This window comes from Nymphalis io, chromosome 17, assembly GCF_905147045.1.
Source record: "Nymphalis io chromosome 17, ilAglIoxx1.1, whole genome shotgun sequence".
Lineage (NCBI taxonomy): Eukaryota > Metazoa > Arthropoda > Insecta > Lepidoptera > Nymphalidae > Nymphalis > Nymphalis io.
In genome coordinates this window covers 3,987,398-4,003,680 of record NC_065904.1, presented here as the reverse complement: position 1 = coordinate 4,003,680, position 16,283 = coordinate 3,987,398, and the positions used below count along the sequence as shown (strand labels likewise).

General features: G+C 31.8%; 2 protein-coding genes across 2 annotated transcripts; one reads left to right on the top strand and one right to left on the bottom strand.

The window, feature by feature from the left end:
* Positions 1-289: 289 nt before the first annotated feature.
* LOC126774720 (uncharacterized) lies at positions 290-2,752 on the top strand. Its single transcript, XM_050496256.1, has 5 exons — positions 290-341; positions 435-556; positions 647-788; positions 1,640-1,815; positions 2,580-2,752. Exons 1-5 carry the CDS (start codon positions 290-292, stop codon positions 2,664-2,666), a joined length of 579 nt encoding a protein of 192 aa, XP_050352213.1. The 3' UTR covers positions 2,667-2,752.
* Positions 2,753-3,009: 257 nt separating this feature from the next.
* Positions 3,010-15,839, bottom strand: LOC126775065 (store-operated calcium entry regulator STIMATE-like). The gene is made up of 6 exons (XM_050496798.1): positions 15,520-15,839; positions 15,087-15,231; positions 11,106-11,227; positions 9,912-10,111; positions 7,662-7,736; positions 3,010-6,582 (listed from the first exon to the last, which is right to left on the bottom strand). Exons 1-6 carry the CDS (start codon positions 15,641-15,643, stop codon positions 6,493-6,495), a joined length of 756 nt encoding a protein of 251 aa, XP_050352755.1. The 5' UTR covers positions 15,644-15,839; the 3' UTR covers positions 3,010-6,492.
* Positions 15,840-16,283: the final 444 nt, after the last annotated feature.

Sequence of the window (16,283 nt, the reverse complement as noted above, 5' to 3'; positions counted from 1 at the left end):
AAAAAATAGAAAAAGAAACTCAAACATGTTACTGTTTTTATAAAATGAAATAATCTATATTTATGCTTATCATTGGCAAGCAAGACAGAGAAACAAACTAAACTTAATTTCGCTGTCTACGTTGGCAAGTTTTGCAGTTGGCAACGTTGGCAACCTTGATACGATTTTGCGCCAAAATATTAACATACTTCATTAATCATTTACCTAATCACTTATTCTCATAAAAATATATTTGTTTTATGTTCTTAGTATTTAGTAGTTAAGTTTAACCACTATTTTTTCTAGCATTATGTCTCGAATTATGTCTATAACAGAAGAATTAAAATTGAAGTTAAAATCAGGTACATTTCCATGTAATAAAATGGTACAAATAAATAATTCTATTTGCTCCAATTTCTTTAAAAAAAAAGAAATTAAATAAATTTAAATTAAAGTCAGAAAAATTAAACTAAGAAATGAAAGAAGCGTGTTCACCTTACATTCTGAAGAACTCGCTTTGACTCAAGAAGTTAATCTTATTAAAGATGAAACAGAATCTATTTCGCATCAGCTCGAGGTACACACAATATTACAATTTATACTATAGTGCGTTCCAGTTATTTAGTCATCTTCATTTAAAAGAGTAAACTATTCCTTAAATCCTCAGGATGTTAAAAAAGAAATGTTTCAATTAAAATACCAAAATACCATGATCGATATATGCAGCGAATCAGAAATATCCAAAGTTAAAAGTCATATAATTAGTATTAACAATCATAAAAAAGATTTTGACAATTTATTTGCTAAAGGTTTGTAAGGTTATTTTAGTCCAATATAATATTGCTTAATACCTAAGTACGTACATATATATATGAAATCCGCTCGCGACCAGATTGGGATGCGACTTTTTAGAATGAACTCGCGCGGTCTGCCCTGTAATGTCAACAAAATCGCGTTGATATTCACAAGACATTGTTACTTTGTTAGTGTAGACTTTTGCTATTGAATTATTCTCCATTATTTATGATTATGATAATTTATTTAAATTAATAATGAGTGCAGAGATGTAATTTTTTTAGATGTCAATCACACTAAATAATTCTGTCAGTTAAACATACATAGGTATATATTTAATATTTCTCTAACACAACTTAACTAAAAAGACATAATATGCTAAAATCATGTTCAGGAAATCCTAAAACCTAATCTGCAATTTTGGTTTGTTTTATTTTTCAAAATTGTTTTGCTAACGCTCCTTCTCTAGATCAATGTCATGGAACGAAGATGTAATTTATATTCTCTTTGAAACTTTGAAAAAGTTCCATCCCATGTGCAAAGCGCGCGGATTTTACCTATCTATATATTTTAAGCTGATCCGAAATAAGACACATTTTTATAATATATAATATTGTTGTATATAATGTAATGTTAATATATAATATAATGTTGTTTATTCTCTTAATACCAAAACAATTAATTTCTTAGTTCCTCCATTCTTTTTAAAAACCGCTCCAATGACAGTTGTCTCTCTACCTTAATGACAGTTAATGGCCAGATGTAATTTTATTATAAGTCATATCCAACCGATCGATAAAGGCAATCAATAAAGTAATATAACAATATGTATTTTAAAATATTAAAAATTGGTATTTATTATTAGAACGTGATGCTTTGGAACTTCAACACATGGAATTGAGAGCTAAAAGAGCTGAGAATGAAGAATTAGAACGTCAAAAATATTCAAAAATTTTAGAAATCAATGAACAGAAGGCAAAAGAGGCTGCCGCCATAGAAGAAGAGAGCAAAGCTTTGGAAAAGGAATGTAATATTTTGAGGGTAGTTTCTAATTTTACACATTATTGTATATATTAAAACTTACTTTAATATTTTGATATATAGGTTTTAAAATGTTATATTCTTCTATACACATCTTTGTGCCGAAGAATAAAAATATATCGTTGACGTTATCTGTAAATACATAAAATAAAATTTAGGAAAAATCGAAATACCCGACTGCACTGAATCAATTAATTAATTTATATAGTATAAATTAACATATGCTAGTGTCACTCGGGATGATGTAAGGACTTTAACGATACCCTATTCATCTAAATATAATATAAATCATAAAAGTCAATTAATTAATCTCATGAAAAAGATGTGTAATAGGTACCTACTGAGTGTTTAAAACAAAAACAGTTAAAACGAGACAAATAGCTACTAGTATAATATATAATAATTCTATTTAATAAATAAATAATAATTATTCTATTTTTTTTTATATATATATAGAATAGGAAAGCGGACGAGCATATGGGCCACCAGATGGTAAGTGGTCACCAAACGCCCTTAGACATTGGCATTGTAAGAAATGTCAACCATTGCTTACATAGTCAATGCGCCACCAACCTTGGAAACTAAGATTTTATGTCCCTTGTGCCTGTAATTACACAGGCTCACTCATCCTTCAAACCGGAACACAACAATAACAAGTACTGCTGTTTTGCGGTAGAATATCTGATAAGTGGGTGGTACCTACCCAGACGAGCTTGCACAAAGTTCTACCACCAGTAAAGTATTTGGATATATTTGAATTTCAGAAAAGGAATAAAGCTATAATGCTGATGCTGAGACGTAAATTGATAGAAGCTGAAGAAACGAGGCGTAATCTCATGAAGAAGAACTAAATTGTGATACAGCATTGAATACATTTCATCTTCTTCTATATTTTTATTCTGTAACACTAATTTATGCATATAGCATTTATAGTTATGTTTAAATGGCTTTATTCAAACCTACTAACCACACTCTTTTATTTTACCTCATATATGATATTGTTCAGCATATTGTTTTGTTTGATTGATGGTTTGATTATATTTTTTAGTTCGGTTACCATGGCTTTTGATAACAAATGATTTACACGTCTATTCAATATTAATAGAAAAATACTTGCATCTTAACTCTTCCAACTTATAATATAATCTAAAACGTTGGTACGGGATATATGCAGGTAAATATAAATAAAAAGTGTCAATTAAACGCGTGTTTCGATATATTTGCACAAACAATAAACAGATGCACAAACATACATTTTTTATATGTATTATATACATACAAATATTTTTTACAAAAGTGGCCATAATAAATATTTACATCACAATACCTTCTCTTTAATTCGCGCACTAATGAATAATGTGAGACATATTCAAATGTTATAACTATAGACAGATCAATTATATAATTATTACAAAAATATCGAGGGTATATTGCTTTTTGGCTGAACATTGAATTTAGAGCCGGATTAAATATGTTGAGTCCCCTAGGCAAAACACGTCTCAGGCGTCTTTACCCTTTTGTATCTTCCTAAAATATATTTTTTATACCACAAAGCTATTTTATTTATTTATTATTATTAAGCTATGGGGGAGGCTTTCGTCCAGCAGTGGACGGCAAAAGGCTGAAAAAAAAAGCTATGTTATATTTTCTATATATTATATTAGGAAGATACACTGTCATCCTTTTCGAATATGAGAAATATTTCACTTCAACAATTTCATAAACAGGGATTTTTAAAACCTTTTTCCCCATTTCTGCCTAGTCCCCGAGCCAATGCGGGGCCTCTAGGCGGTTGCCTTTACCGCCTAATGGATAATCCAGCTCTGATTGAATTAAAGGGTTATTAGATAGTAAATAACTTTTAACGATACAAGTTTGAAATTTGAAACGAATTTGTAAACAATAAAAACAATGATATGTAATTACCTGAATAAAGTCGGCACGAAATACCGTTTATATACTTTTAATAAAAAAAAATTGAAATCTGACAGAAGGCCATCTTGTGGATTAAAATCAAAATAAATTTAAAATAATTAATAAGCAAAAAAAGTCTTAGACATTATACAAAATTCGTATTACATGGTTTGGTCATAATAATTTTTCCTTTAAAAATTTCACTGCGGCGGTTTTTCACAAAAATGTCAACCAATTTGTCATCAATAACATCAAATAACTCATTCATTTATATCAAACGTTATTTTACACATTTGTTTAAAAGGAACTATAAACAATACACACAGATAAAATTAAATCTAGACGTTGATGATAAAAATGTCATCGTAAAAACATCATCACTTAGGAATATATTTCGTCTACATGATTATTATTACTGGCATCTGTTGTCATTGAATAAAACAATTAATTTAAGCTTTTACGATGTATTACTCAGATTTTAACAGCGATTAGTTTTTTTGTGTTTTTAAATCCGTATTTAATTTAGGATAAACTGAAAAGCTACCGCGTCCAAAAACCTGAGTAATATACATACAAATATTTATTTAAAGTTTAATTTAAACAAATTCTATAATATATTCTTATCGACGTGAAACGTTTACCTGCTCGTTTGTTTTAATTTTATCATAAAATATATTTTTTTTTTTGTAATTATTTAAAATGACTATATCACCTACATGTTTTAAGTGACGTACTTATTATAAATTGTAATATCATAGGAATGGAAATATTAATGGAATGTCCAATAAAGGGGTCGATGTCGATGAATCAGTTGAATATGAAATGCCTGCATGTGGCATGCCACGTCCTGGCAAACTTGTATGTTGACTATTAGCATTCTATGTCAAATTAACCATTGTAACTGCCAGGTCAGTTTCTAGAATATTTTAGTGAAGTGTCAATTAAAGACATGCATCCTATCTACTAACACTACACGTCACAGCATGCAAGTCTCTCTCTCCGTTTCTCCTCTTCTTTTGTCTCCGTAGGATTGAAACATCAAATTAAAACAAATCAAACGGCTTTTAAAAAGGTTACTAGGAGACCGTAACGATTGCACATGCTAGCAACTTCCACTTACCATTATCTGGCATGACTTTCTGCGAGCTGCAGACATGTGTGCCGCGGGTTTTAAGAAAAAAATAACAAGACACAAAAAGTAACAACATTTCAAATATGACTTTGACTTGCTCAGTCTTAACTCGATGTTAGTAACATGTCAATAAAAAATGGCACTACAAGGTTCTAAGTACTTATACCTTAGGAACATTTTAAAAATTTTCATTGTAAAAAATTAAACATATAAAAATATTTTTATACATCTAACAATATTTGAAGCGAAATAGCATATTTATTTGTACATTATTTATTTCTCGAATTTTAAATATAGAATGATATTAAGGAGGGTAAATATCGCTTTGTAAAATAGCGTAGACATAATTCTATGGAACAAATCCGTGTTTTAAAGCCATCATACATGCATACATTAACAATTTTCCCGTGAACATATATGAGTATTTCGGATAAACTCAACATGCAGATATATAATATAAACCTTAAACATACTGCCAATAATGTCCACTATAATACATGAATATGTTACATTTTATTGCTAAATATTTATAAAATACAAACATTTAAATTTTGATTAATTTGCCTTCGTCATATTTCATCAAGAAGCTATTTTACTTTCCATTAAATATACCGTGTTAGCCGATTACTTTCACTCTGAGGGATAATTTCACACGAGAAAAATGATTCATATTTCCGCCATGTCGCATCCGCTTAATCGAACGTCGTAGTTCAAGCCTAAGTGCATAGGTGGCGTTATATTATAATACGCCGTCAATTATAATTGTAGAACGTAAACTTAAGTTCAAATTTTAAATTCAGTTCGAATTTTACTTTGAAACAAATCTTGTTATATAAACTTAAGTCATTTTTTTTCTCATTGCTACATTTTTGGGAGTTTTGTATATTATGCATAAACGTTTACTATATAAAATTAACAATGAATAGATGACTATTTAATTTTTTAGTTTAGTTGATTTGAGAAATGCAAATTTGGCTAGTTGTCGGATAAATTAAAATAAATCCACGGAAAAGGTAACCTACTTATAATATAGGCCTGCTTATATTTATATATCCTTCACATTTCCTCCCCTTTAAGTTGCCAAAATTCCTTTCTTAGTGGAAGCTTTCTTAAGAAAATAGACCAAATTTCAGCTTTATACATTTAGTAGTTTTCGCTATGCGTTGGTAGTCAGACAGGACAAACGATTTAATAAGTATGGATTATAAATCCTTATAAATCAGGCTTTGTCCTATAAAATCGAAAATTGTCGTAAACACTTATAAATAATTACTATAATAACAAACTTAAAATCGTATGACTGATATATATTGTGTATATGTTATGTAACTTGTTATCAAATACACTAAGATGGCATAATATACTTATATAACTTAAATAACATAAAACCTACGTCATAAGAATACTATTTCGTGGTTATTGGAATAAAAAATTCTCTACTCTAAAAACGAAACAGTTTAAATGAGACGAAAGATAACGATCACGTCGCACTTGCAAGAGATGAAAGACCTTTTACTTTATCTTACTGCGTGAGACCTCTGTCAGGTCGATGTATGTATTATGGCGAAGGCAACTCAGATCAATCAATGCTAATGGATGCACTATGCCCGGAGCGCGGGCTGCGGGTAGGGTCATACACTCGCTCCAAGCAACCGCTCGTCCGCCGACTGCTCCTCATCTTCGGACCCAGACTTATCTTTCTTTATCGATTGATATCGGACCTAGAAAAAGTTTTTCTTTTAATATAACTGTATACCAATGTTTAATCAAATGATTAATTTCGCCTGAATTCTCTCCGGTCGTGTCGGGTTGCCCTCCCATCGGATTATGAGAGGGACACACCTATGCTCTATAATATACGGTCTGCGCAGTTGGCTAATCTCTCTTGAGATTGGTCGCCGTGGTCCAAATAGTCAGGAGGACATCATCCAAATGTTTTATTTTAATGTAATTGGATTTAAAGTAAAAACTGAAACTGCAACATAATGTTTAGACAATTATATTTTCGTAGTCTGGAATCGAATTCGTTGTTTAAAAACACACATAAATATTTATTTCACTAACCATTAAAGATCAAGATTCTGGGGAAAGAAAATTGTTATTATTTATTTGACTTGATCTTCTATTTTCAATACAAATTTGAACTCCACTACTGTACTCACTTGCATACGGCAACACAACAAAATATTATCATTGAGAAGAAAATATAATTTTGCTTTTATATACCATAGCGAAAAAAACTAATTTGTACTTTCTCACTTTGGTTTTGAGAGATTAGGTTTTTTGATTAATATTGTGTAATAAAGATGGTTTTGTCGTGACACTATTAATATTCATCATAAGATATTTACGAAAGTCTCTAAAATATAGAACCAAGTCAAAGATGCCAAACAGAAATAAAATTATTTGCGCTAAATGACTTTCATTTTCACATTTTATTTTTCTTGTACATAGGTAAATAAAATAATAAATAAACATCAATTTTATCGGCGATAGCGCTTAGTGCACGCCCGTCTGGGTGGGAACCACCCACTCATAAATAATAATCTACCGCCAAACAATTAAAATTTATATTGTTGTGTTCCGAAAGCCGAGATGACCCAAAACACATACAAACACAACAACAGATTTCCGAGTGAAACCCGGAAAAACGCCAACACGTTTGAAAATTCATATACTTAAATTGTGTTTATAATTATCGTTACGGTACATTCGCTCGCCCGCTTTCAAAAAATAAATGAAATGAGAAATAGAGATGACTTTTTTATTATTTTTTTCTTAAATATTGAATATCGCTTACCTTCGTCTTTATTTTAGAGCTCACACCCCTCGGACGATACATTAAGAAGTTATCTGTCACCCAAAATATTAATATCTGAAATTAAAAAGTTAATGTTTAATGATCCCTTTCGATGTTTGGCTTAAATAGATTATAAATTACTTGAGATGCTTTAGTGTTACTTTTCTTTATATTCAGTTTTTACAGAAGAAGAAATAAGCAGAAGTTATTAAATTTCTCCGGTAATTAATAAAATGAATTTGTATTTATGGTTATGTCTTACAGATAAATAAAATTATGTATATAAGTTTGACCGCTTGATGTAGGCGTTTATATTTGCAAATAGATTTTGATAAGATTTTTATCACTATTAAGAAGTTTACATGTCTCATATTCACATACATAGTATGTATATTAATATAATAATACATTGTGATAAAACGTTTTTTCACCACTTTCATTAGGCAAGACGTGTTTGTAAAGCTCTTTAAAACGAAATCTAATCACGTAATTTTTATGATACTTCGAACCTCTAGGAACATATATTATTATTTTTCTAGAATAACTGCTGCTCTTCAAGATTCAAAGTTTTAGTAAGCCTAATTAAAATTCCACTTCATGTTAACTGTTGTTCATAGTAACATTACACTGATGAAACAACACAAAACGATTCCAATTTTATATCCAGTTTAAGGATAAACTACGACTATAATATAAATAAATGAATGTACTAGTAGTTTATATATAGCCTATTCTGGCTATAATAGCCTTTTTTATAGCTGGAAAAACGCGTTACGCGTTTCCCCCACGGGAACAGTGGGGGGTATGTGGGGCTCGCCGGTGTCCAAGGCGCCGAGTGCGCCCCGAACATCGGAATACCCATTAAAAACCAGCGGTACCCTTTCCGTCTTAACGAGGAGCGCCAAGGGATCGCTTTCGCATGCTACCGTGACGCTGGCTATAATAGCCTGTGTTAACCACAAAAGGAATAAACCAAAATAAAACCAACTTTAACACCGATATCATTGATCGAGATCTTGAAATGGCGTTTTCAATGCCCGCGAGGTTGTAATCGGAACTTCGAAAATTAAATTAATGTTGTTGAAGAACTGTTCATAGTGCGTAATACAGCAGAACAATTAGAAAATCGCATGCAATTTGTAATTCTAAGATTTGTTTACCTTTATTCTTAGTCCGATTGAAATAGGGTATATGTACGTAGGTACATCTATCAGTATCCATTTTTTTATAGGACAGTAATCGCTTATAATATATACATGTATGTCTACGCAGTTTCGAAATACATTAGACGCATATATTTCTCTAAGGAATATGTTTCAATAACAATTATAATGCCGTGGTATATCGTGAGATTAGGGCCGTCCATCGCGGAGGAATTGATCCGCATCTCGCGCGCCACAATTTTTGCTCACGAATTTGGAATTTATATTGAGCAGTCCTAATTTTTTTTTTTTGTTACTTCCTAATTATAAATGTTTTTTTTTTCTAATTAAAATTAAGAAAAAAAAGGTACAATTTAAAAACATATTTGGCTTCGTCATTTACAGAAGATGATTTAACAAATTGACAATTACGAACGAGACAGTTGGTTTTTCTGTGCAACCTTGCAAAAATATAAAGTATTCTTTGTATTTCTAGACATTTTACGAACGCGCCTTCACCAATTTGTCCATCATAAATTGGAATTCCTCTGAAGAAGAGGCAACAAAAGTTGCGTTGCCAGCAGACAAGATATATTAACACAGTACGCAACTATCAAAAGTACTTACATAAGCACTTCGCAAACTTTATATTTAGGAGATTAAATAATGAAGATCGCATTTACAGTCCAAATTATTAAAAAAAACAATTCGATTATTGTAAAACGTTACATAATCACGTAGTTAAGTCACTTTTTAATGGAAGTAGGTAGGAATAAGTTTCGAGAGAATGTATAAAATTTTAGTCGAGTAGTCCTATTAAATTACTAATGATTATTATCGATACTGAGGTCATGAGCATATATTTTTTTCAATTGCATTAAACTTATTTTCATGGACCCTCGCATATCTGATATTTTAAGTAATTCAATTTGCTTAATGCCGTTTTTTTTGCGTTGACGTTTTTTGCAATTGTATGGAATGAGAACAGCGCCGTCTAGTGATAGTAATCGTAATTTTATACAAACCGCAGTTATCGTCAACGCTTTCAAATAAGGACACTGAATAATACATATAGGAATTCGAGTAATAAATTGAAATATATTCTCACATTAATAAAGAAAGGTATGATGAGCATGACCACTGCGAGTTCGAGCCGCGGGTCGGACACGGGCGATAGCTTCAGCGTGGAGAGCACAGCCACTATTGGCGGGAGACGCAACACGAGCGCCAGCACTGACTTGGCGAACGTTGCAAGCGCCGCGTACAACACGCATTGGCAAATCCAAGCCGCGCACATTGGAGGCTTACCTGTACAGAAACATTTCAATTTCTAGATATCATTTATGTGCTCAAAGTTAGTTGTATATTGTGTTATTATCTAATGATAGAAAAAAAACCCAGAGCAATAATTAAAACATAAATTTATGTATGGCTTTGATGTTCTTATAATACTTATCAATATAATTAATAAATTTAAATTATATTTTAGTTCTGAAACCTTTTTGGTGTGCTTGTATTGTGTTTATACCGTGATTATAAATAAACACAAGATCGAAAGTTTTTGTAACTATGCAACTATATAAAAACAAAGTATAGTAAAATAACAGCCTATATACATCCCACTGCTGGCTGGGTATTGTCCTCTCCTCCTCTTTTGGGGAGAAGGTTTGGAACCTACTCCACCATTGTATGTGTGTGTGGATTTTCATGCAAGTTTCCTCTCGATGTTTTCCTTTATCGCCGAGTACGAGATGAATTATAAAAACAAATTAAGCACATGAAAATTCAGTGGTGCTAGCCCGGTTCGAACACGGAGTCATCGGTTAAGATTCACATCTGCTATCCACTGGGCCATCGTGCATTCATATATAAATCGAAATTAAATATATTTGTTTCTAAGACATTTAAATGATCAAACTTTATTTCGATCTCATTAATTTTAGGAAAATTCTAGAGGCGATAAATTCTTGTAATTATCTACGTATAATTTTATTATGTACATAATACTCTTCAAATAGTTAAAGTTGATAATTTAAAATGTCCCAGTACAACTGTAGAGGTTATCTGCTGGCGTGTATGTTTTATAGATAACGACCAGTATGAAAATAAAGTTATTCTTAAATACATATTCCCGACAATATATATTTAGAGACAGATCATTTTCGTTAAATTATTATATAAAATGGCGAACCCAACTTAATGGGAGACAAAGACGTATTAACTATACATATGTGTAAATTTTTGAAATAATAATTGGATGCGCTATGCATTTAAACTATTGAAACATTGTAAAACTACTCACCATATTCGCCGAAATTAATGAGGGGTATATCATAAACTCTTGCACAATGCTGTGCCAGTCTTATACCAGCCCATATTATAAGCAAGCCTAGTGTTGAGTCCAACATAAAATTGACTATGTACCTGAAAGTAATGTTTCATAAATTTATTGAGGAATTTAAGACTGCTGCTCTAAATAGTATACAATTACGATTTCGTTGGTTATTACATTGATCGGTTGTCGCTAGAACGTAAATAGATACTCTAGCATTGCAAACGGTAACGTTGGCTGTAGGCCTATATCATCTCGGGACGGCACGGTAGTATGCGCAAGCGATCCCGTGACGTCCCCCGACAAGAAGGAGTGAGTACCGCTGGTTTTTTAATAGGTATATCGGCGCCTTCAGCGCCGGCGAATCCAACGTACCCTTTCACCTCATGTGGGGGAAACTCATAAATGTATTATTCCAGCGCAAAAAAGGCCTTAACATTTGGTGTCATTATTTTGTATATTTACTACTCTTGAAAGATTTACGCAAAATTTTATAACGTTTTAAATAAAATTAAAACTAAGTGACCTATTTGCGTGTCTGTTGTAATATGAGTAAATATACCTTTAAAACAAATTAAAAACGACTAAGTTTGCCTGTGTGAATACACATACTTCAAATAAAAATTCGAAACGTCCTGTACAAATGGAATTGAGAAAGAACCATCTCGAAGTTACACTGAACCCAACGCAAAAATAATAACTGAAATCGGTTTATACCAAAAGATATATGAAAAATTATTTTTGTGAAGTCGGTTAATAAAAAAAATATATCTCATCAGTCGAATAGGATCCAATCTCGGTAAAACTTTAATTTCATACCTATATACTAACATAAATGAGTATGTATATATTACATTATGTTTATTTCTTAGGACTTTATGTTATAAAACATTTAAACAATAGAAATTGATTCCAATTATGGTTTCGTATTGAGGTTTACTTTTCTTATTTTTTTTTAATTATTCGTTATCATTGTTCTAAAGACAGGGGATTATGTTATTGTTGTAACAATGTAATAACGCTTTTAAGGCATTAAGAACGAACGACACCCACTTTGTTTGATAAGCCTATTAACATTATCGAATTCATAAATGTGCATGTACTATGTGTTGTTAGTGACCCCATGGCAAAGCCTCCATTACTTCATCCATTACTCCCCGCTGGAGTAGGCATCGATAATCAATCGAACCTTCCCGGTTCGATTTATTATCGTAGACTAGGACACGAGAGACATTTTCGTATTGATTACCTGATAAAAAATAAGCTTTATATGAGGTTAGAGTACAATTTCATGTTATTGTCGTTGTCTTAACCAAATTGTTAACATTTTTTCTTTGCATTATGTACCCGTGAATTTACCAGTTTATATTTGTTTTTAAATTATTATTTTTTTAACTATATTAACATGCTCTTTGACGCTGTTGCAGCAGCCAGAGCTGTTACTTTTAATCACAAAGTGTTATGCAGCGCTACTATGGCAAATGCCACATAGTTACCGTAAAAATTGCAGTTAAATGATTTAACATAAAAGTGGCTCTTAAAAGTGAAGACAAGGACAAGGTCCAAAAGAATACACTTCGATTCGCAACGACAGATAGCTCGCCACTTACTTCCAATAACAGTTGTCAAAGCACAAAACCAATTTAGAGAAGTATACAATATCTGTATAAAGAGGGTTAGCAGAAAAGGATCCTAGAGCTTTTTCAACATAAAAATTGGTCATAGCCCATCAGAGAAATGAAACACTGGAAGTTTTGTTCTGTCCAAGAATGAAAAGTTTGTACCAAGCACTACAGTAAAAAAAATTGAGACATCATGAGGCTGTCATTACATGGTTTGGTATATAATATGAAACATGTACAGACAGAGATTAGTTGTCATCTGACATTTGCGCTTTATATTAGCAAAGATTAGTATACAGTAACAGCCTGTTAATGTCCCACTGCTGGGCTAAGGCCTCCTCTCCCTTTTGAGGAGAAGGTTTGGAGCTTATTCCACCACGCTGCTCCAATGCGGGTTGGTAGAATACACATGTGGCAGAATTTCAATGAAATTAGACACATGCAGGTTTCCTCACGATGTTTTCCTTCACCGTTAAGCACGAGATGAATTATAAACACAAATTAAGCACATGATAATTCAGTGGTGCTTGCCCGGGTTTGAACCCACGATTATCGGTTAAGATTCACGCGTTCTTACCACTAGGCCATCTCGGCTTAGTATAGCAGTTTATATTAAAATCCCAATAAACATCTAGAACAACATGAAGGTATTTTTTCAAATTCATCTGTTCTGATCATCACATTTTATGTATTTTTTCACCCAAGATTGTGAATTAAAAACATTACTTTGTTTCATTATGCCTAAAATTATATTAACAAAACTAAGCAATTAAACTGTATTATGATAATTATAATTGAATAGATTTCTTTATTGCAAGCCTTAATGTTATCAGTCAGTTAATGAGCTGTTTTTTTTTTTTTTTTATAGAATAGGAAGGCGGACGAGCATATGGGCCACCTGATGGTAAGTGGTCACCAACGCTCTTAGACATTGGCATTGTAAGAAATGTCAACCATCGCTTACATATCCAATGCGCCACCAACCTTGGGAACTAAGATTTTATGTCCCTTGTGCCTGTAATTACACTGGCTCACCCTTCAAACCGGAACACAACAATATCAAGTATTGCTGTTTTGCGGTAGAATATCTGATGAGTGGGTGGTACCTACCCAGACGAGCTTGCACAAAGCCCTACCACCAGTAAAAAGTTTGTACCAAGATACAGTAAAAAAAATTGAGACATCATGAGGCTGTCATTACATGGTTTGGTATATATTATGAAACACGTACAGACAGAGATTAGTTGTCATCTGACATTTGCGCTTTATATTAGCAAAGATTAGTATACAGTAACAGCCTGTGAATGTCCCACTGCTGGGCTAAGGCCTCCTCTCCCTTTTGAGGAGAAGGTTTGGAGCTTATTCCACCACGCTGCTCCAATGCGGGTTGGTAGAATACACATGTGGCAGAATTTCAATGAAATTAGACACATGCAGGTTTCCTCACGATGTTTTCCTTCACCGTTAAGCACGAGATGAATTATAAACACAAATTAAGCACATGATAATTCAGTGGTGCTTGCCCGGGTTTGAACCGACGATTATCGGTTAAGATTCACGCGTTCTTACCACTGGGCCATCTCGGCTTAGTATAGCAGTTTATATTAAAATCCCAATAAACATCTAGAACAACATGAAGGTATTTTTTCAAATTCATCTGTTCTGATCATCACATTTTATGTATTTTTTCACCCAAGATTGTGAATTAAAAACATTAGTCAGTAAAAAGTTTGTACCAAGATACAGTAAAAAAAATTGAGACATCATGAGGCTGTCATTACATGGTTTGGTACATATTATGAAACACGTACAGACAGAGATTAGTTGTTTTTTTTGTTTCTTGCAGTCTAAGTTTACAAGTATAAGTAACATACAAATATATAATAATCATATTGTATAACAATTAAACCGCATAAATTACTTCAGTATCAATCAATGGATCTGAAAAGATTATATATCCATTTATATACATATCTTATGTTTTATCTACTCTATATTAGTTTTTATCATAATCTAAAATTTTATCATTGACTGAGGATCTTAAGCAAGATTTTATTGAAAGTTTTCAAAGAGTCGTCTACCAGAATTAGACAAGTGAGAAATTATTATACCAAGTTCCTGCATCATGTGGCAAAAGGAGATTCTTTCTAACTGACCAGATTTTACAAAACTGTAATAACTCTTGGATTAACAAAATGTTATTAAGAATTAAAGCTTTGTTTTTTTATTATTCTTACTTTATATATTCAATTTTGTATCATGTTTGAAAAAAAGTACTCAACTTAAAAGTTAAAACTTTAATAAGTAACTTGTTAATAATAATGCATACCAAGTACAAGGGTTGCCAGTCATGTGGGGTGAGAGCCAAACATTTGCTGCATGAATTATAAGAGCACCAAGGCCTTGTTTAGATGTGTCATAGAACCAGATCAACCAAGGTCTTCTTGCATAACGAGGCTCACAAAACCTTTTACCTACAAAAATGGAACATTATTAAAAACATAAATATTTAAAAAAGAAAAATATATTTAGTATATTAGGCAGCTTGTTCTGAAATGTTTATTATTCTAACATTCTAAATATTTTTAGAACAAGTATTGATGAGCTATGAGATTAATAATTAATTAAATTACAATGAAAAATATTTGTCAAGAAAAACTTGTTTGAAATATTCATGAATGATTCAATGGTTTCACGTAATCCTTGTAGCAATTACAGATTGACCATGAAGATAACTTTCATTTTGTAACACAATTTCTCACCTATTAAACATGTAAATGCTAACACGGCAAGAAGAAATTGCATAACCCAGCCATATGTATCTGTAAGCGCATCTTTAGAGCAATGAGGCTCTGACCAGTTAATAAAATCGGAACTATTATTCATTTTTCATCTTGTTATTACACTTGTTACACTTATGCACTTATACTAAAAACGTTGAATACAAAATATACATCAATATTAGGAACACATTCTTATAATCGAAGCGCAATATTTGTTGAAAATTCGTGTAAAAGAAAATAACTACTACGTTCTATTAAATTAATAAAAACAGATTCGAAAATTCTAATTTGTTGATAAGTCACAATGACAGTTATGACATTTAACGTTTGCAGGTTGATGTCAAAATAATACTTAAGGTGCATTCATATTGAGGAATATTATTGTTTTATATTATTTATAATCATGTTCTATTCCAATAAATAATTCATTGTATGAACATGATGCTTCAGATATCTTACTGTTGTGTAAAGCAGTTTAAATCCAAAATTAAAATCGATTTGTCGACAAAATATTTTGCGTTCAACTAGCATAGATACACATCAGAAAAATCTATTCCATTAACAAATTATTTTAATGATTTATAATATAATCAAATAATTTACTTTGCATTCAGACATAGGGCTCTATCAAGATACGCCAAAGCCAGTTATTCGTATTTTGCATCAAGTCTGGTTTAGCTATGTTCTTCATGTCATCGGTCCACCTGGCTTGAAGGCGCACTACGCTACGCCTGTGTCTATTC

Excerpts from the sequence above, each read along its gene's own strand:
- LOC126774720 (XM_050496256.1), top strand. The coding sequence starts at position 290 with ATGTCTCGAATTATGTCTATAACAGAAGAATTAAAATTGAAGTTAAAA. Across the intron at positions 342-434 it reads AAAATTGAAGTTAAAATCAG|TCAGAAAAATTAAACTAAGA; the intron begins GTACATTTCCAT and ends TTTAAATTAAAG. Across the intron at positions 557-646 it reads CTATTTCGCATCAGCTCGAG|GATGTTAAAAAAGAAATGTT; the intron begins GTACACACAATA and ends TTAAATCCTCAG.
- LOC126775065 (XM_050496798.1), bottom strand. The coding sequence starts at position 15,643 with ATGAATAATAGTTCCGATTTTATTAACTGGTCAGAGCCTCATTGCTCT. Across the intron at positions 11,228-15,086 it reads ACTGGCAACCCTTGTACTTG|GTACATAGTCAATTTTATGT; the intron begins GTATGCATTATT and ends CATTACTTTCAG. Across the intron at positions 6,583-7,661 it reads GCTCTAAAATAAAGACGAAG|GTCCGATATCAATCGATAAA; the intron begins GTAAGCGATATT and ends AACTTTTTCTAG.